Source organism: Pavona decussata, unplaced genomic scaffold, assembly GCF_977016875.1.
Source record: "Pavona decussata unplaced genomic scaffold, jaPavDecu1.1 SCAFFOLD_114, whole genome shotgun sequence".
Classification (NCBI taxonomy): domain Eukaryota; kingdom Metazoa; phylum Cnidaria; class Anthozoa; order Scleractinia; family Agariciidae; genus Pavona; species Pavona decussata.
The window spans coordinates 4,941,722-4,963,568 of record NW_028145528.1 but is presented as its reverse complement, the minus strand read 5'-3'; the positions used below and the strand labels follow the sequence as shown (position 1 = coordinate 4,963,568).

Genomic DNA, 21,847 nt, shown 5'->3' with positions numbered 1-21,847 from the left:
CTTTTCCCTGGTTTTGTATCGTATTCCAAAATGATCAACAAGTACACGAAAATCTTGCAAAATTACTCTCACCGATATTTGTGGCTAACGCCAAACTACTCACCTTATAAAACAGCAAATGGCAAACGTAAGCAGGAAACTTGAGTACAACGGCCTCTGGTTATATATATTTTCACTGTTTACCGTTCGGCGTGAATTTGTCTTACAAAAAGACGTCCTTTTTCAACAGATAACTGAGATAAGATTAGATCGTCTTCTGTTTTTTGGAGGTTAAGTTTTACTTAATACTTTGTCTTTCACTAACATCTATTGTAATCTTTACTGATCTTGTTTTGTTTGCTTTTTAAATTAACTAATTAATTAAGGATCTTATGGTTGTTCTCATATAAATACATTTTGGTAACGGTTAGCTTTGGGAAGATCAAATGAAGTCTATGTATGAAACACCCATGAACCTTGATTACAGGGCGGTTTTTTGCGTAAAGTGATTACGAAATAGATGGAAATTTTTGTGACGGGAAACTGAGTCCTGGGAGTCCTGCACCCGATTCATTTTTGACCGGTTTTCAGTGTTTGTAAGAGACGTCTTTGATAAATAACAAGATGAAGAAGTTGGATCTTGATTTACGAATCGTTGAACCTTTATCTCAGGAAACTCAAGTTTATAATGTGTTCATCACAAGATGTTGTAGTTGTCAATTGAATCTGGCTTGGTCAGTCCCAATTCACGGTGTTAATTTGGCGCAATGTAGTCGGTCTTTGCCTCGTTTGGAAAGACTGCGTTTTCAAAGATATATATAATTTTACAACAAATTCTCAAAATTTTCGCGCGCTGATTGCCTCGTAGCTATTGTCTATAAGAGTGCAGCTGACAATAAAAAAGACATCAGACGTAACGCGCGCACTTTCTCAACGGAAAATAAAACCAATGCCCAATTTCTATATATTAAAATTCAGCCTGAAACAATAAACATCACTAAACAAAAAACACTAAATAAACCCAGATAAACTCTACAATTTATTCCCTGGAGCCTCGAAGTGATGTTTATTGTTTCAGGCTGAATTTTAATATATAGAAATTGGGCTATTCTGCTCGTACTTTTTCCGCGTTATTGTTAAAAAACAAAACAAATGGATTACAGGTGGATGCGCACCTCGTTGGTTATATCACTGAATTCTGTCAGTTATTAGTATAAATCAAGAGACTATGATATTCTCTTGTATAAATGTACTAGCGCTGTACTAGTGATCACGAATACTGTTCTCTTATTGGCTACACTACTCACTATCTATTCTGTTGTAGATAGTGAATAGAGTGAGTAGCCTAACAGTATGCGGTTGTCAACAAAATGGCGGTCGCTGCTTTGCGTTTTCGAGATGTATGTGAAGAGGATTTATTGTTAAGTTTTGAACGACTAATCGATTCACACTAAAACTATTAGCTTATTCGTTCTCGATTTCTATACGTAATAGTTGATTTGGGTTTCGCCCTCATCAACTATCACGCGATAGAAGTCTCGAGCTCATAGTCTAATTGTTACATTGTAACACTGTCTAAATATCGTTATGGTTCGCTCAATGTTCGTCTTCTGTACACAACAGATATTCTGCGAAATACGTATTTCCGTGTGTCGGGGAGAAGATTGTAACAAAATAAAGATCAGTTGAGCTTTCATGAACTAATAAAACTGTGCTTTGTTATCAATATGTGAATAAGGAAATAATTATTCCGCTCAATCTTGCGCAATAATATTGCCTGATTTTAGCCAGCTCGGCCTTTGGCATCGTCGGCTAAGTGTCTGAAGTATCGGGCGATATTTCGCGCGACTTCGCGTGACAATCGGTAAATATACATTAACCTCGTCCCAGGCCTCATTGCACTCATTATCAAGTATGACGTCACATTTGATTGTCGGCGTCAAGGAAGCTGCAGGAGTAGCCGTTTTGTAGAATAATTTTTAAATATAGCCCTTGCAAAACTACAAACTAATGCTTTCATGAAAATGTTCCGTAGTAAATGGCTATGAATTTGAACTTCTATTAAACTGCCTTCATTTTGTAAAGGTTGCCCGAGTATTGCAGAAGAAGTTCACGATCAGATTTGTTCGCTTGCTGTGCATAGTGTATTTGCCTCGATAAGCATATTTTTGTCTCTTTCCTGGGAAACTATTCTGCTTCATTTGCCCTCAAATCTCGATGTTTTCTCAACCTTTGCCTGGGAAAAAACCGATGTTTCAGTCGCAAAAATTAAAACTTTCTCTCGGGACAGAGTAATTATCAGGGTATTATTCGAAATGCCTGAGGCGACGTATAGTAAGGTACTGTTGGTCTTCTTCACCAGTGACGTAACCCACGAATACTTGTATAACCACTTACGAACAAACAACCCTTGCAGCCGGAAGAGAGGAAAGGCACAAGTGCTCGCGGGTTATCCGGCTATAACGTGATTGGTTGCAAAATTTATAAATGGCATCGCGACAGGCTCATCGCGACACACATGGATGGGTTCCTCGTAAACACCATTTAAAATGCGTCAATTCGCCCACACTCGGTTTGATTGATTTGTAGCTTGAAAAGCTTCATTAAGTTCTTTCAGACTGCATGTCATTCACCCTACAAGTCAGTCGAGTTAACAGGTGAGTACAAGGTAAACGGTAAACACAGGTCAAAACAGATCGTTAGCTGGCTGCTTAGTTTGTACTTTGTGATATGACTCTAGATCTTTCGAACCCAGCGAGCTTGCAGAACTCGTTATCTAGTCTGAACAAGTGAGTTAACCTGCTTAAAAGGGAGTTACGTTCCCTGTTTAAGGGTAGCTCCCTCAGCCTTTTAATTGCTATAAATCGTTTCAAACACTATTAGTATTAAATCGTCAACTCAAGAAACGTTAATTTTGGTCGCTGAATATGGCTACGAAAACGTCATAGAGACAGTGAATTAACGATATGCTTTCTTAAGGTCGTGGGCAAGAGTAATATTCTGAAGCGTTCAGGCAATGATCATATTTCATTTTTTTATCATATAACGGTTAAAATTTTTAGTGTGAAAATACCATGAACTAAGCCATAAAACATACTAGTACAGCCAAACCTCTGACCGACACTGCAGCTGACAATGATTTCTGCATCATTAGGTCTATAAACTTTGAAGTATGTTGTATATAACGGAGTTGTTTTATGCACGCTATTATTTCTGTTTAAGAGTCCATTAAAAATGCTTCAGTGCGAAAACATTCGTGGTCAACAACAACATTCCTATTTAGAAAGTTGATCAAAATTGTACCCTCATCGGGGTTTTTTCGGTTCAGATTTTGTCTACAAATTTTCTGAAAGACTGGCGGGTGACTTAAACAGTCTTTTTTCTCCTCTTATTATCATAATCCGGCAACATTGTTCCAAGAACACGTAGTCGAGATATTGGCTCCGCAAGGTATATTTGCGTGTTTATTATGACGTATACAAGGCCCATATCACGCCACTGTTTAACCATGCACTTGGCCATTATGGTATAAACATTATATTGCCGGCTTCAGTGTTTAAGAGGAAACATTTTCCGGTTTGGATGGTGTGATCTAGCCAAATGCCGTGCAATACGACCTACATATTTTTCCGATTCAGGAACATGATATTTGTGTTTTGTTTCTGTTTGTGATGTGAAAAACCAGTCCATTTACTAAATTCATCACTCACTATTAAATTATTATGTACCACGTGAAGGGGGAAGGGGGGTGTGAGGCTTGATTGCACTTTTACAGTATTTTGGTATATTGGTGTAGGCCCCTTCTCCCCTCCACCCTCACCAATCGTTCAGTTAAAAGTCGTGAAAAATAGTAGCATCTGTCTTTGCATTACCCTTGATTATTAAATTCCGATCATCTAACAAGACCAGCCGATTGCATTTTAAAACATATTCTTGTATATCTTTGTTGTGGGCATGTCATTACTCTGGCGGGTGACCACAAGTGTTAAGCGCTATTGTTTCACTAGTAGAAAGAGCATTATTATTATTATTATTATTATCATTATCATTATCATTATCATTATCATTATCATCATCATCATCATTATCATTATCATTATCATTATCATTATCATTATCATTATCATTATCATTATCATTATCATTATCATTATCATTATCATTATAATGTTCCTGAAAAGTCATGTCCTTACCTTTCTCATGATAATCATAAAATCGCTTGTAAAATTTGTATTTTATTTGGGAAACCCCTAATTTTTTCACAAAGCAAACTTCTGGTGCCATTGTTATCTGTGCTGAAAGAACAGTAATGTTGCCTTAACTGCCACCGAGAAATGGCGTATTGAAGTTTCCAAAAGGTAAGGAAATGACGAAAATTGGGGAATCTAGGAAGAAAAATTGCTAGAACTTTGCAAATTTGCTTAACAGATGATAAAGTCATTCCCCACAGCTTCATTTGTATTCCCCACGTTATCATCCATGTTTCAGAAAAGCGACCTTTTGACCAAAAAAAAAATCTAGTGCAAGGATAATGTCTAGTACAGGTTTCGAAGTCAACCTCAAGACGGAATTGCCATTTTTGAGTTAAATGTCGCTAGAAGGGCTAAAAATAGATGATAATGCCTGGTCTTTTGTGACATAATAGCTATCAATGTATGCTACATTTCCTGAAGTTAACATGTAAATGGCACAAGTATTATAGAAGTAATGAAAGTTTTAAGACCAAATGTTCAATAGGTAAGGAAATGACAGTTTCCAGAATATCGCTTCCTTCTTCAGAATGAACCTCAGATTGGATGATAAACAAGTCCCGTTTGTTTTCAAGAAAGGTTAGGACGAAGGAAAGTACCAGGCAAGAAATGAGCACTTTAGGACGTTTAACAAATTTTTGACAATTTTTTTCTTGTTTTTAAAGGTAAGGAAATGACAATTTTATTCTAAATTCAAGGAACTTTACATTCGTGTCTCTTTTTTGTATTGAGCACTCAACTACTCGGACCTACCTATAAATGTAAGACTTGTTCTTGCCTATTAATACTACATTCGTTGACACATAAGACTTAATTGTCATACGTGCAATCCTCTCGCATTGCAAAGCACTCTAGGTGTTCAATTTTCAACCAAAAATAACTCACAAGTACAAATCCCTCCACTGTGATGGATTTGAATCATATAAATTCACCATAGTAGGTGATGAAAGCCAGACATACACAACTAAAGGCCATGCAAAGAAATCTAGCATTTGTCGCAAAAGAATGGCTTCACAGCGAAGGAAAGGTAACTGTGTTTTCTGTAAAAATGGTAAGGAAATGACAATTCCTGTGTTGGTTGATATGTTTGCCCTGTGAAAGAGAACTTTGAGTTGACATCCATAATAAGTATTCACGGAAGGTGACGCAAGCTTTGCCTCAATGTCGTGGCTTCTTTTTAATTTCTGATCTTTTTACAAAAGAAATTCGTCTCAATTTAGGTAAGGAAATGACAGTTTTCAGAATATCATGGTCAGGAAGATTTTGCTTTTGGTGAAAAGTCCTGTTTTTTGATATTTACTGGAATGATGTAATCGTAATTACTATGCTTCTCTGAAAAATAATCCTTCCAAGCAATTTCGGAGCTAGAATTTTGTAAAAATTGTGAAAATTTGGTTACCATGGCAACGTCAAATGTCAAGATTATTTACCGACCATACTAATTTGCTTCCAGGCAAGTTTCCAAAATAGTTCCTAAGTTTGGTGGTGTTTGCTTGCATATTAAAAAAGTTAAAAAGGTTATAAGGGTTCAAAGTCAAAGCGGGGAGAACCCCCCCCCCCCCCGGCCTAGAAAGGGTTAACAGGTGCCTAGAATAGAAACCACAGTAGGATGCCAGTTTTGAGTACTGGGGCTCGTCCCTATGTGTTTTAGCAAAAATGACATTTAACGAGAGCAATGGTGTACACTTAAAGGTGCAAACATAAAAAAAATCCCTTAGACCTAAAGATGGAGACATGAAATCTAAATGAAACTGACAGCTATTCAACGAGTAAGAATACCTTTGCAAAAAAGATGCTTCTTAATTTTTACAAAGTTCAAACTTCACAGAAATGATCAAACTTCAAAACTGGCTCATTTTTTACCAAAAACCACTAAACCTACCCCTTGGAAAAAAATCGATTTTTGGACTCAATACAAATATCCTTTCAAAGGCTTCCAATCGAACCAGTGTGCCCGAAAACGTCCCCTGAGACACTTTTTAGGCTTCCCAAGGGACCAGGGACAAAGAAATAGCCCTCAATAGATAAAGTCAGGATGAGAGTTAAACAGAAAAGTATTTTTCAGGGCGTTATTTGCACTTAAAAATGATTCCCAAGGGAGTTTTATGATATACCGAGATCCCAAGGAACATAAACAAGTGAAAAATGCCGACTTAAAATTTGGTTATTTTTTACCAAAAACCCTGGTCCTACCCTTTGGAAAAATGTCGATTTTTGGACGCAAGAAAAATATTCTTTTAAAAGCTTCCAATGGAATCAGTGTGTCCGAAAACGTCCTCTGACACATGTTTTAGGCCTCCCAAGGGACCAGCGACAAATAAGTAGCCCATTATTCGTCAGTTTGCTCTCATCTTGCTTGTCTTCGTCTTCGATTGGATTCTTATATTCCTTGACCCGCTTGGAAAAGCTCTCCAAGGAACGGAATTATAGCCTGATGGTGGTTCCTTTGACGGTTATTTTTTCTTAGTCTTGGACTGGCCCACTTGTCCCAAATGTCAACGGACTTGTCCCGCGCTAGACAATCCATGTGAGTCCAACTCTTGGACTATGATATGGACGTGCCTCGTGTTGTTAAGTGCTTGTGCGACAGGTGTGTCCCCACCCGCAATATGACGCTGGAACCTATAGAACTGGCCAAGGGCTTTCTCTCGATGACTGTGGTGCATTTCGGCTTTTTGGTAATAGCTAGTCCTCCCATTTAGCATCGCTCTTTCGGCTTGCTGCTTCTTCTTCAACGCCCCTAAGAATCTGAGCCGAACGTTGACATGTCGTCTACGTCTATTTGATCCTTTTCGAAAAAAAACTTTTCCTGAGCAGGGTCGTATTCAGGGTCGTCTTCGAAACTCTGACTTAGATTCCTAATTCTCAGAACAGTCGGTAGATTCTGCTTCCGTACCAACGTTAACATTGCCGTCTTTGTCACTCTTTTTCTTTCTTTTCTTGGTCAGCGCAGTGACATCAGTTGCAACCTCTCTGCCTTTCTCTTTTTTACCATATTTATTATTATCAGTTTAGTAAAACAAAACCCTTCACTGAGAACTGTGGTATAGAAACTTACGTATCCAATTTTGCAAGGTTTTGCAACCGCCCGAGTGTTCGGTTCCAACTGCGACAGTGCCAATATGCAATGCCCCCAGTAACGTGCTTGCATTACGTTTCATTGGCTTATCTTGGCTTTACTAAATTATTTCATTCTTTAGGAGGACAAGGAAAAGTATCCACCTCAGATTGCCCTATATAACAATTAATTGAATGCGCGGAAAAAGCCATTTAACTATAATGTTCGTATACCGGAGTAGTTTTAACTTTAATTTGTTGATTTTATTTAAGCACAGCTTTGCAATTATTATTTAGTTGTATTGTGTAAAATATAATCAGGGGCACCCAACGACAGTTTTCCCTCAGATCCTTTGAAACGTTATTTTAGGCTGTCTGGAGTACCTTTAAAGTTCTGTAAGCTCATTTCAGGCCGCGCTATAATATTTTTATCTGTTCGGTCATTCTAGGGGAACTTGATTCTTTTCGAAATTACTAGGGCATTTTTGTCCATTTTCCGAAACCTTAGGTCTTATTTCCTTTCCGAAAATCTTAGCTGACCTTTTTTCGGTATCTGAAACGACATTTTTATCAATCCGAAAACACTTATAAAGCCTTAAATTTCCTATATTACGAACGTTCGAGGTGTAAATTCCGAACAGAAAATTGTAGGGGATTAAGGGCCTTTCAAACAGATGATTTACCGAAACGATCCGTTGGGTGCCCCTGATATAATCACATTCAACGTATTTTACTGTTAGTTTATATTTATTGCCAGGGCCTATAATGATATCATCTCTTACTTTTGCCAAAAACTGAACGAGAAAACCTATTGTAAATATTAAAGCATCTAACTGGATGAAGGCTGACCAATCGTTGATTTGAAACGGGCCATAATTTTAACAAGAAGCACTGAATGAAGATAATGTTTGTCAGAAATTACTGCAAACAGGTAAGTCTTTGCTACTAGTGTCTTTATTAATGATTCCCCATCAAAAAGAAAAAATGTTCCTGTAAGGAAATGACAATGTAAGGAGAATGCAATTTGTGGTAAGGAAATAAAATTGTCATTTCCTTACTTGTAAGGAAATGACAAAATTGAGGTAAGGAAATGACACTTTTTTGTAAGGAAATGACATTGTCATTTCCTTACTGTAAGGAAATGACAATTTTCTTGTAAGGAAATGACACTGTCATTTCCTTACTGTAAGGAAATGACAATTTTCTTGTAAGGAAATGACGAAAAGTAAGGAAATGACAGTAAGGAAATGACGGAGGAACATCATCATTATCATTATCATTATCATTATCATTATCATTATCATTATCATTATCATTATCATTATCATTATCATTATCATTATCATTATCATTATCATTATTATTATTATTATTATTATTATTATTATTATTATTATTATTATTATTATTATTCGACTGACTGATATATATTCGTTATAAAATTAATGTGATGGAAGTGATAAGGTTGAAGTTCGGGGTAATAAACTATCTTCCTGCTGGGATACAGGAAATCGCATTCTCTAGGTCTTCTGACTAAAACCGACGAAATTACAACTAAAGCGGCATTTCGAAAAAGATTCTCAAGAGGTTAAGAGAAAAGTAACGTTCATTAAAAAAAGCACTGAATTAAAGAAAGAAAGTTTGATTCAATTCTCTCGCCTTTTTTATGAAAAAGCCAAGAATTGATTATAAGCTTACATGTTTTAAAAGTTACGGCCGAGTGAACAACAAAATCAAGCAATACAACTTAAATTACTGTTGCGAATTATGTAAGTATTTTTCAGAATATTCCAGCAATATTTCCCGCTGTTTTGATGATGAATAATCAATTTTCATATTTAAAAGGATGTTTTTTTAAGGATATGAAATCGAAAATAAATTTCGTTTTTTTTTTTCTTGAAACTTCAGTAAAAAGAATTAAAATTACTATACTTCCCCAGGCTATTTTGTTTTCCATAAATGATTATAGATGACTGCAACATCGGGGACGCCAGTTTTTTTTTTCTCTATTATGCAGTTAGATTTTGTTTTCAAGGCGCGAATAACGTGCAAAGTTCAATTTTTATAGTAGTCGGTTTGTACGTTGTTTGACAAGTTTTAAAAGCAAACAGAGCCGGCAGAGTACAAAATTCCGTTGTTAAATTTTCTATTTGGCACACTTCTTGTAAACTATTTGCTTTTACTTTACTCCTGCCCTAATGAAAAAAAAAATTGAAACAAAGGTCGATGTGTTTACAAAGGTTCTGTTTGAAATTTTCTTATGATCACTAGATATATGAGAACTTTTAAACCAAAACATCAGAGAAAAGAATTAGTTCTCTTGTCTTCTGTAGTGTCACACTTAACCACCGTGTTGTACCTTCTAAACAGCCATTTTTGTTTTTCATCTGACTTGGAAATCATTCCACCGGTTTCCTTCGTGTCAAAGTTCTTATTTTTCTTCCTCCCCACTGCAGGAACTTTCAGATGGATATTAAGTTTTAAAAGCTAACACAATTTGATCTGTTTGGATTATAAAATTGCAAATTGTATTATCTGAATGGTTTAGGAACCTGCACTGTAATCCAGAAATCTATATCTTGAGTTGTCAGCTGTTCAACATAGTAATATAAAAGTGCAACGAAAATTTTACTGACCAAAAGATAATCCGAGAACCGTTTTTATGCCTAAACGTTTCATTTTGACCCCTTAACAAAATGCAGGTACCTCTGTTTTATCCAATAATCAGTGACGAAAATTCATCTCAATCAAGCTAGGTTTTCGTCAGAATTTAATTCAAATGGTTAAGAGAGAGATATTCTATCGAACTAATTCTCTGGCCGCCTACGTTTAACTGGCATAATGTTGTAACCGATTAGGATTGCATACATTGGAAACTTTAACTTGCTGAATATCGCTTCGCCTTCTTCTAACTGTTAAAATCAGTAACGCTGAAATGAAAGCTTACCTGCACGCCGCTATCAGCTGCAGTAATTACTCCGGGTTTTTTTTGTAAGTCGCCTCACTGAATATGAACTGCGATTCAGCTGTTCATCTCTCGGAGTGAAACAACAGTCTGATCGTTCTTCAATTTACCTATCTGAAATACGTTTGTAGATATTATTAGAAAATGCATCCCTTATTCTAACACCTGCCCGTGGTACAAGCAAATCATTATTCTTCACAAATTGTCTTACTGATGCCAAACGCATGTGGGTGGGTAGGCGATGCTTTTGTTGAAAGTGTCAGATTATTAAAATAGAAATAACTGTTGACAATATATTGCACTTGCAAAAGATCTTCGGCGAAAGTTGTAGTCATTAACAATTGGAATATTTCCTTTCTGCACATAGTTCACCTGCGTTCTGGGTGTTATTGTTAATGAAAACAAAAGTCAACAGAAGGCCATTACGAATACGGAATCTTTGAGAGTCTTATAATCATGAACATGTGAATGCTGGTTAATTTTCACAGTTTTAATTTGCAGCACATACAAGTTGGAATAGTGAAATAACTTGGATAGTTTCTCAGCGGCGTTTCTGCCGGTCCGTTCTATTCGGTTACCGGCCAGAATTGGCTCTATATCTATATAAACACCAACAACTGTACACGCCTTATGGCTTTAGCTATTGATCAGTACCCGGCAATCTCAATTACGACTCAACAAAAAGCAATTAGACGGCAATTTTTTTTCTTCAATTTGGCAATTCTGTCGCTGTCATGTAGTTATGCCAAAGGTTCAACCAGCTGTCACAAATTTAACTTGCGTTATGTTTTTGTGCCCGGCAGATAGTGAAAAATGCTGACGGACGGTAAAATCAGTTTGTTGCAATATTGGTTGCGTGTAAGAGAGTGTCAAGGGGTATCCTCTCTTGTTGCGTGTTATATTAATCCTGCCGAATTACAAACAGGTACTTGCGGTCTGTTTTAAAATATTTGAATGTAACAATTGTAGAGAGATGTTAAAATGAAATGCAGGATGTAAGCTTTCAATTTGTTGGCAGTAAATCAAATTCGTCAACAATTTCAGATAGCCTGCAAACACGAAAACACGCTAGAAAAAAACAATGGAAAATTTTACCTCAACGCGATTCTAGTGCATCACATTCCAAAGTGAAAAAACATACCGATTTTTTGTATTAAGGGTCGGTTTCGAGTTTCCGCTATTAATTTCAGTTGTTCCTGTTAATTTGGTTTTTCCATTTTTTTTTTTTTTTTTTTTTAGCTTCTGTTGTTTCAAAATGCTTCTATTTCAAAGATTCAAAAGAACTCATCAAAAATTTGCCGAGCGATTTGCTTTTCCATTTTTTTCTCTGTTTTTTAGATTCAGTCTTTTCAAAATGCTTCTGTTGAAAGATACAAAAGACCTCATCAAAAATTTACCGAGCGATATGCTTTTTCCATTTTTTTGTTTTTTTTTTAGCTTCAGTCTTTTCAAAATGCTTCTGTTTGAAAGATACAAAAGAACTCATCAAAAATTTACCGAGCGATATGCTTTTTCCATTTTTTTTTTCTGATTTTTAGCTTCAGTCTTTTCAATATGCTTCTGTTGAAAGATACAACTTGAAAGAACTCATCAAAAATTTACCGAGCGCATACTGCTGTCAACCAACAGTGACGTGCGGCTGAAAGTTATTCTAAGTGGTGTATCATCAACAGCCGAAAACTTGCAAAAACCCTTGCAATGTGTTACCCTAACTTAGAACCACTTCGTTTTTGCACGGTTAACGGAAAAAGATTCCCTTTCCGATCGCTCTAAGTTATCGAAAATTTGCAAGTCTTCCTCTCATATTTCAAATGACGTTCAGTTATGTTAGATTACAAAGTAAGCAGGGATTTGTGGAAGCCGGGCCGGACCGGCTCAGGAAATCTTTCCCCTCGTATGTCGGGAATTCCAGTTGCCCAAGTCAAAACTTCAAACGTCCAGGCTTACAAAAGTGTAGAAATTTCCTCAACGTAAGGTGTTTCCGAAAACTCTCATTGCTTATTCCTAAAATATTGTTTTTTTTTTCTCTCCTTCCCTTAATTTCTGCAATCGCAAATATTACCATATATAATTTGCCTTTGGGGACGAGGTGCCAAAGTCAATATTTGAGGAACGCCGATGAAGACAAAACAAAAAAATCAAAGAACCCTATAGCTAAAGTTCTTTGTTCGTGGGAATTTTTAAAACGATCTGGATTGGTAGTTGAATCGAAATGCCGAGCAAATTGAGAAAATTTTCAATGACAAGCCAGTACGAAATCTAACGATTCAGACTCCCCACGGCTACGTGTGTGCCTCACAGGTTAACCCAGCGTGAATAATTGCTTATTTATACAGCCTTTCGTATTATTACAGATGGGTAAACTGTTGGACATTAATGGCCAAAAAGATAAATAAAACATTTTAAAAAATCAACGAAAATTCACCTGTCAGCTACATTACGGGCACTCGTTTTGGTGAAGGTATCTGTTTGAAAGGCTTCGATCGCGTCATAAACTGATTAAAAAACTATGGAAAGCTGATAATAACGCTTTATTTCTATAGCGCCATTTCCCTGTATAGCCCAGTGGCGCTTAACAATTATAAAAAAAACGTAAAAAATGAAACATTTTTCATCGAGTGGTTATGGATATCCTAAGGTATATTAAACCTACTCGTATAGTCCAAGTTTTTCTCACTTGGCAAAATAAATTCCTTTTCTTTTCGGAGTGAAAAAAGTGGCATTAAGCTTGTGAAGCCAGCTAGAATTTTCAGTGAAAGCCTTGCTGAAATCCAAACGTTGAACCAAGCTCAGTTAGTTTGATCAAATGTTCCTTTAAACGGCTTTAAAGCGATCTGCATGTGAAAACCGCACAAAATGATAATTCTTGAATTGTTCGGCGTTGCGAAACGATGCTATAAAGATCTTTTCATAAGTTGTTTTGTGACACGGCCTTTTAAAACAGTTTTGCTTAAGACCGAGGTCATCTGCGTTTTGGAAACGATTGAATTATGACAAAACCATACAAATAAAACATCTTAAAAACACAGCAAAGGTATTAATTTGAACTGCGAAAAAAATTGATACTGAGGAGCGGACAAACCTTAAATGGACAAATTCACCTCGTCCCCAAAGCTTTTTCTTCTGCTAACTTCACGCATTTAACGATTCATTGTTCAGTTATCAAAACTCAAACACAAGCTGACACTTCGGCAATTTGCATGGGATATGTGTCATGCATATGGTGCGTCATGCAGAGGTCACTGAAAAGTAAAGGAAATTAATTGGTGGCCTCTTTCAATTATGACGAGCTTTCCAATTCATAATTATCGGCCAGATTTTAAAATATATATTCTCTGATGTTTTGACAATATCTCATTATGTCCAAGTGAGAGCATAGCGGGGTACGGGAGGAACAGTGCTGTTCTGTAAAATTGCATGCATGAAATATTCAATGTTTAATACTTTACTTTAACTCCTGTTAATGTTAAAAAGTGATTTAAAAATTCTCTATCGTTTCACCTTTTAGGAAAACTTCTCATATTGCCGAATTATCGCCCTCTAAAATCTGTAATAAAAGCCAGGAGATAGAACGCAAACTGATGTTGTCAAAGCTCAGTTTTAAGCTTTGTGATAAACTACGACAGGGTTTAAGTATGGATTCCATTTGTAAATGTCCGTCGGCTCCTTTAGCCAATCAAAATAATGATCGCAAGTAGTTCCAGCGCAGTTAGCCATTTAGAAACTGCTGGCGATAATTTTGTAACAGGTGCAAAGCCAATCTCGTACCCAGAGTCCTCAGGCTTTTTGGTCAGCGGGTGGGCGCCAGGAGAGATTCTGGAGAATTCGAAAAAAATTAAATTTTTTGATTGGCTACTCCGTAACAGTTTGCATTGTTCTACCGCAGAAATCCTGCGGTAATAAAATTCCAGTACCCCAGAGTCTATCCTGGTGACAAACCGCTGGCCAAAGAGCCTGAGGACTCTGGGTACGAGATTGGTGCAAAGCGCGGGAAAACTCATGTGACCAAGCCAAAAGCCCTGAGAACGAGGTTGGTGACCCGGCCTCAGAATCTGAGTTTCTTACCACAGCTCTTCATACGACTCGTTGCGTGAGTTGTTTTAAGCAATTATCGACACAGCTCTAAAATCGCCTTTCCAATATTTTGTTTATGTTTTTATAAAGAAGCAAGAGTTATTAAAAAGAAGTAACACGTATTTGCTATCTTGTGGGATTACCAAAAGATATATAACCTTGATTGCAAGTACTAGTGTTCCTGGCTCACATTTCACAGCTTAAAATTTTGAGGATCGTAAAAGATGGGGAAAATTTCAGGAAATATTAGAGAGATTATAGACTAAGTTTACTGCAAACAGCACAAGTGACTACGTGACCATGTTTATCCTTCATTTATACCGCTCACTGTTATCAGTTTCTCAGTAAAATTGAGTAGTTTTGCTTTAGTATCAAAGGCCATCAAAGGCCAGAATTATTTTGCACTATTCTCGTCTCCCTACTCATTTTTTCAAGAAAACATAGACACAAGATCTCTCGTTTTGCCTTTTGCCTTAAACGTGATTCGAAATCTCTCTATCAGTTGTCAAGGACAAAATCGGTGAAAAAGACCAATATTCGACAGTGTTTTTAACTCTATTTATCTGTTAAGCCGGTAATGCACTTTGCAATATCGGCTGACGAAGTGCACGTGTTCAAAGAAGATTTTCACTTTAAATATTCAGAATCAAAACCGATTTCCAGTTAGTATTGCAGTCAGTTGCTGGGCTTACCAGTTTAGCTTGCAGGTAATTTCGTTTCTTAGGTTTTATATTACTTTGTAGTAAGTCGGCTATTCTGTAGAAAAAGCGACTTTTTAAATTTGTGAACTTGGTGAAGTTTTCGGGTTTTTTCGAAATGATATATTTTGTATTCTTCAAGACAAAAACGTGAAAGTCTTGCGTAATGTTTTCACAAACACTACACAGGACCTATCGGCTGAACGAAAAAACTCTCTTCTGATCCGTGCTGTGAATTATGCTATGAAATAGATTTTTCAGTTTGCTGTCTAACCTCGATTTGTTGGAGCTAAACAAAGGATATTCAAATTTGGAAAAAACTATAGTCTCTAAGAGGACCTAAGAGGATTACTCCATTTTCATTTTATTATTATTTTTTATTCAACTTTTGTCAACCAATTGAGATAATGCTTCAATGGCTTAAAGATTTCAACAGAGTTTGCTGTCGGAAGTCATTTTTCACAGGTTTCAGTCGCCCTACCGTAACAATTGTCATTTTTAATAAGTTATATTTGTGAGCAATTGGCGGGCATACCTCGATCCAAGAGGAGTTGAAGATAAAATATTGCCACCGTAACAATTATCATTTTGAACAAGTTATATTAAATTTGTGAGCAACTGGCAAACCTCGATCCACTAGGAGATGTGTGAAGCTAGAATTTTGCCACCACACTACACTCCCACAATCTGAAGTGCTCAAGGGATAAGTAAACTTCGTTCGAAAAAGGGGGAGCTCGAAACAGCGAGCTATAAGTTACCAAAAACAGCATCCAGGGGAGACATACTATTAGGAATAGCGGGAGAATCTAGAAAGCAGTATTACTAGGAACTTTAAAGGGAGCTTTTAAGCTTTAGCTTTAAAGTAAATGCCTCTTCATATATTACCTTTCATTTGCATACGGGACACAGTCGGAGCTTTCTCATACTTCTGATTTCAATGGCATCGGTAATGAAGAAAATTTTCAGACAGCCGTCAAAACTAGCAAGAACTAAGGTTAATAATTTTCTTTGCATTTTTGGCAAACCTTTGTCGCTTTGACTTAATCCTGTTAGTCGTCATCAACAGCAATAGCCATTTAACGTTTTTTTTTTTACATTAAAAATCAATTTGCATGGGATATTACGGAGAAAATGAAAAATCACTCGGAAATAAACTGTTATTTGATCATTTTTCAGTCATCATAACACTCCATATATCATCTGAATTCAATGGAAAGACGGTTCGATCCACGTTTTAATTGCATGTTCTTCAGAAAACAACTAATGGGACTTTTTTCGCCTTTAATGACGAATCAAAAGTCAAGACCTTTATTTTGTAAATCACAGTTTCTTTCTCACTTTCTCTAGATAGCTAGCTTTCCTCGATATCTATGGTTACAACTTGGATCCCTCAAAACTTTCAAAGCCCACTGAAGTGCCAGTACTGAGCCCGCAGTACTCATTCACGCGGCGGAAGAGGTGTCAATCAAAGGTATTCTCAAGCAACCACTGCTGACTACCTGACTTTTGTTCCAAGCCTTTTACCCTCCCCTACTGGGGATCATCTGACCTCAGAACTGTTGTGAAATCCTTGAAATCCTCGACAAGCAATTGAATAGTAATCGTCTGTGGTACGGATTTTTCAGGTACAGGAACATTAGAGAGATTAAGAATCGCGTTTACGCAAAAGGCAAACGTGAGATGCGTGTTTTCTTGAAAAAAAAAAAATGAGTACGTAGATGAGATTAGTGAAAAATAATTTCTGGCCTTTTATGCTAACGCAAAACGACTCAATTTTGCTGAGAAACTGAAAACAGCGAGCGGCAAATCGGAAGGATAAACATGGTCACGTGGTCGTTTTTGCCGTTTGACGTAAACGTTGTTCTAAGACTGAATAGAATGATAACTGTCAGCTCAGGCACGTAGGGCCGCAGTTTAAAACGTGTGGTTAGAGAGATTCACCCTAGATTTATTTAATTTCTTCCATCGTGCGTTTCACTATTTAGCGTTTCTTGAACTTGTTCACTGTGCCCCTGACGAGAATGACAGACCTAAAAGCTCTGAGCAAACGTATCGTTTTTGTTTTTATCAATATATGCTGTTGCTTATGTTTTTAAATTTTTTATTTTTATTATTATTATTATTATATTTTTCATTTTGGTAAGCTCATGTCCGCTCACTAAAATACGTACGTAAGATTATTGCGTTCGACGTAGAAAGAACGCACTCTTAATTGCGTTTGGAGTCGAGATTGTATGGGGCAGTCGATCAACGAATGAATGAGTGAATCAGATCTTGGGACGCGTATCTGACATCCCCCGCAGATTTTGCAGGGGCGGATGACATCATCACCTACTTGGCAAAGGAGAGAGAGCCTGGGATCGAGATCATCGAACGTATTTCCTAATCTTTGATTATTATTAGTTATTATTATTAACTTAACATAAAAGCAACAAGAGCTAAGTATAATGCCACTCGCTCATTCTCGGGAAAGAATGTATGGGTTGGGGATTCCATTAAAAATCAAGAAAATCGCTTATGGCTGCAAACAAAAGAGCTGTCCAGGCACTCGGTCGTTCGGCTGTTCTTCCGGTTTCGCGCAGCCGGGCGCATAATTATATAAGAAGCCATATGTAGCCGAGCGATAATTATTTCCGGCGTAGGAGACAGATATGAAAGCTTTTTGGGCTGGGTCTATGAATGAAATCTCAAAAGGGTGTCTTTTTATTTAAATTGTGCTGTCTCTTTGTTTTCAGTTTTTTCTGTTTTAAGTTCTATTTTGGTATTTTTTAAAATTATAAGTATTGAGTCAATTTGAATGTCAACAAACCACTCATTAGACATTCTTGAAAGACGGGATGATCGAATAAGTACCACTGTCGAAACGCCCCCTGGTACGTGAAAAGCACTCCGACATTGTTTGTTATGGCTAACTGAAATCAGTGGGAGACACGAAATGAAAGCTTATGGATCCGTGAATCATTTGCTTCATTGCTTGTACTGAAAGTACACTGGTTTATAGGATTAGTCATTATGAGTATAATAAGAAACAAATCGCCTTTTAATTTGAAATTCCAACCAGTTTTTAATGACATTTTTGTTCATTTTGGTTGCTTAGTGTGAATTTAATAAATTGACCTTGAGTCAATTGTGAACTCCAGAGAAAAAATAATTAAAGCAATGACACAAATTATCTGATTGGAGCTGAAACTGATGAAGCAAATTCTGGCCTGGGTTTTAGAATAACATAATCAGATTGAACTAATAGTTCTCTTTCTCCCCTGTTAATGTTGTTGACCGGATACTAAAAACTGGAGCGCAGAACATTGAAATATTCAGAGAATAACATTTCTGTTTCGTCGTTCTGTTACTCAGAAACAGACCTCCGAAATCAGTTTCACCAGTTTTAGCCAGAACTGATCAGTTTTAGAAGCATTCTAGTCAGCCGTTCTAAGCCAGTTAGACTGTACGTTATACAAATGACAAAACAAAGCAAGGAGGAAAATAAGTAGTTTCCCAAGGATATGTTATGTTTTGCAATTACATTTAAAGTGGCTTGCAGTAAGGCTACGTTCTTATGAATTGAAGTATGCAATTTGCCGTTCTTGCATGAGGAATAACAACCTGACCTGGTGCTGAAGCGGAAGATAAAGAACCGAGAGTCAACGTAGAAAACGGTGGCTTCAAATATAAGGCGTTTGTTATTCTTTTGCCTACAATTCTTAGTTAAGACCTTACAGTTATAGGAGTAGTGTAACCTTCAAGATATTGTGATATTTTTTGTGATATCTCGCAAAATAACAAACTGTACTTACATTCACAGTGTGGTCTTCATAAAAGCAACTGAACATCGCAGCTGACAGCAGAACAAGACCATGTCTCAAGGCTCAAGAATCAACCAAGCAGCTTCCTTTGCAGATTCTAGAATTAACCAATCAGGAGCTCTTACAGAGCAAGAAAAAAGCCAATCAGAGGATGCCCTTGAAGCCGCGTTCAGTATCATCGCCGGCTCAGCTTTCGTGTTCAATCTTATGTTCTGTGTTGTGCTGTTGAAGAAACACGCAATGTTGCGAAAGCCTCACAATACTCTGCTGTTTAACTTGGCCATCACTGATTTACTTACAGGTTAGAGCAAAGTACAAAGAGAGTCGATCAAATACAGCAGTTTTCAATTGATATTCGTGAAACAGATAAGAAAAGTCCCTCAGTTAAAGCTGAGTTTTTGTGAGTCTGTTAGTTTACTCTGAAATCATTTGATGACTTAAAAAATGTTTCAAGTTAACCTTTTTAGTAAAAATGGTTCACTAAAATCACGGACAGCTCACAGAAAACTTATCAGCTTCGAGCTCTCAAAGTTCAACCCTTATTTCTAACGAACTTTTCTTATCTTTCCTTTTTTAGTTATCTTTTTTTTACGTTTGACCGCTGTTAATGTAAAACCAAACCAAGGTTATCGCTCTGCTCAGTCAAAACAAACACAAACAACCCAATCTCCGAAGCAATGATATCTTGAAGCATGACTTCAAGCGGGACGAAACGCGTCCTTTAATGGACAATCTATTTTTTTTCTGTTAATATAACATAAATTGTCAGCAAACGTTAAGTTCAATGAGCAGCAATATGGTGTCTTCTTATATCTGGATACGTTTGAAATCACCTTTTCATAAAGTTTCAGTGGCCCGTCTTTGAGAAGGAAGTAACTTCGCGTTTTGGGTTTGCAAACTAATACTTTGAAGAGTTTGTTTTCTGTCGACATCGAATTGATCTTGTTTTCAATAAAAGAAAAAAAGTTTTCCACTTTGGCGACAAAGCTCTATTTTCTAGAAATAAAATAAACACTTCATAATTGCAAAAATCAAGGGACAAAATGCCATATTTTATGCAAATTTCGAAAATTAAAGGGGCGATGTAAACTACTTTTGACCTATTTTTAGCGTCACTTTGAATCCAGGCCAAAAACGTATATTTGGATGCGGATGTGACCAGGACGGAAATGGATTGTAAATTGAAATTGGCCCAATGTTTTCAAGCTCTTCACTTTTTGTATTGGAAACTCACTAAAACTAGTGACGCTTTGTTTGTTTTTTTTTCTTCGAGAAAACACTTGAAATGTTATTCTCTTAGCTTCAAGAGCAATTTCATACTTGGGCAAATGCAGTTAGACGAATATCCGTGCCTTTTTGACCAATTCAAAACACAGGAAATTCCCCGCCGGTAATGATGCCCATCTAGATCGTCACAAGAATGGTCTTTTTTTTTTTTTGCAATGATCTAATCACGTGACCACCTTATGACAACTGTAACGATCAAAAGCCAATATGCGTTTCTCATTTTTCAGTAAGCCTTATTTTCGAAAGGTGATCTGAGGCGTTTTATTCCCTGGAAAATGAAACTTATTTCCATATACCTTGCTTTGAAAGCGATGCTTAAAAAGACAACGCGGAGTTGTCTAAACGCCTATATCACAGATTTTTAACAGCGGTTCCCACAGGCTGAAAACATTTCATTAATTTCAGTTGTCTTCGGTTCATTTGACAGGTATTCTACTGCTCATAACGCCTGGTTACGTCGCACATAAGCCCTTGTTCCCAGTACCCTCGGGGCTTGGTGGTCACGTGTTCTGCGCACTACTGGGCAACAGATATCTCCTCTTCACAGTCGCTAAAGTTTCCATTTTGCTGGTCACGTGCCTCGCTGTAGAACGCTGGTACTGCGTGATGAGGCCAGTGGTGTACATGGTAAAGTTTGACAGGAGGCGCCTTCTAATCTACGTCGTGCTTTCTTGGGTGATTACCTGCGCCTTGCAAAGCCACAAGTTCTTTCAAGTAAAACTCGTTGCTAATAAGTGTGTGACAGTCGATGCTCCTGACGGTGAAGAAGGCCCCAAGGTTTTCATCGCAGTCTACAGCTTTAGTGCCTTTGTAATCCCGTGCATCGTGACGTGGCTTACTTTTGCCCATATAAGGTATCGTGGGCATGTTATTCCAAAGGAAGCAGTTAAGAGCACTCGGCGGGAAAAACAGAATAAACTCGTATTGCGCATGTGTGCTATAACAGCCGCGGTGTTCACATTATGTTGGCTTCCGGCCCAGCTGAGTTACACCTTGACACCGTTTGGTATCACTCGTGTGAACAGTCTGTTCCACAAGGCGTGTAATTGTATTGCGTTTCTCAATTCGTGTATAAATCCTTTTATATATTGGTACTACCATAAGGAATACAGAAAAGAATTTATAAAGCTCTTCTGTGTGTGGAAACTGTGCGGAAAAGTTATCCATCCAAAAACCACAATGCCCTCGGATCAAAGAAGGCCAGAGGTGGATAAAGGAGTCACTCTAACGGTACACACAGCAGTGTAAAAATATAAACAGCTATCATGAAATTGTACACGAAATATAGATCTAAACATTCCTGTAGAAGTATAAAGTCGTATTATTCAAAGCTGGTGGATTTTATGCCAATGATCTACATTCAGATTCACTTGGAATAAGAAAATATTGGTCCATTTCTGAAGAGAGACTGACACTTGAGGAGGTTGTCCAACAGTGCCAACCTGATACGACTCGAAAAGGATAGTTTTCGACCTGTAAGGATGGATAGCTTCTTTCAACCCGAAGAACAGTGCTGTCCATCCGAAACTATGAACAGCTTTTAGAGGAGCAACCAATTGAGTAAATGAATAAACTTTATTATTGTGTCACTGAAGTAAAACTTTAGTAGAGGGAACGAATACCTCTACTATCTGGGGACTGTGATAAGATTTAGATTTTTTTAAAAAAATATACATAATTAATTTATAAAAATAGAAAAATTATATAAATGATTAGGGTACGTAAAATTAAGAA

The 21,847-nt window shown here is 37.1% G+C and overlaps 2 protein-coding genes across 4 annotated transcripts in view; one reads left to right on the top strand and one right to left on the bottom strand.

The window, feature by feature from the left end:
* Positions 1–13,412, bottom strand: part of LOC146470352 (allatostatin-A receptor-like) — a 22,340-nt gene extending 8,928 nt beyond the window's left edge. Inside the window, exon 1 of one of the 2 annotated variants that reach the window (XM_085122456.1) lies at positions 13,334–13,412. The gene's annotated coding sequence lies outside the window, so the exon portion shown is untranslated. Of the gene's footprint in view, positions 1–10,233; positions 10,344–13,333 lie in introns of those variants that run through there. The other variant, XM_085122457.1, reaches the window with a different exon arrangement.
* On the top strand, positions 2,539–21,847 carry LOC146470351 (neuropeptide FF receptor 2-like). Of its 2 annotated transcripts, XM_085122455.1 has the most exons (3): positions 2,539–2,636; positions 18,826–19,127; positions 20,541–21,847. In XM_085122455.1, exons 2-3 carry the CDS (start codon positions 18,878–18,880, stop codon positions 21,359–21,361), a joined length of 1,071 nt encoding a protein of 356 aa, XP_084978581.1. In that variant the 5' UTR covers positions 2,539–2,636; positions 18,826–18,877; the 3' UTR covers positions 21,362–21,847. The 2 variants fall into 2 exon arrangements, with proteins under 2 accessions (XP_084978581.1, XP_084978580.1); XM_085122454.1 differs by lacking the exon at positions 2,539–2,636 and having other exon boundaries at positions 18,825–19,127.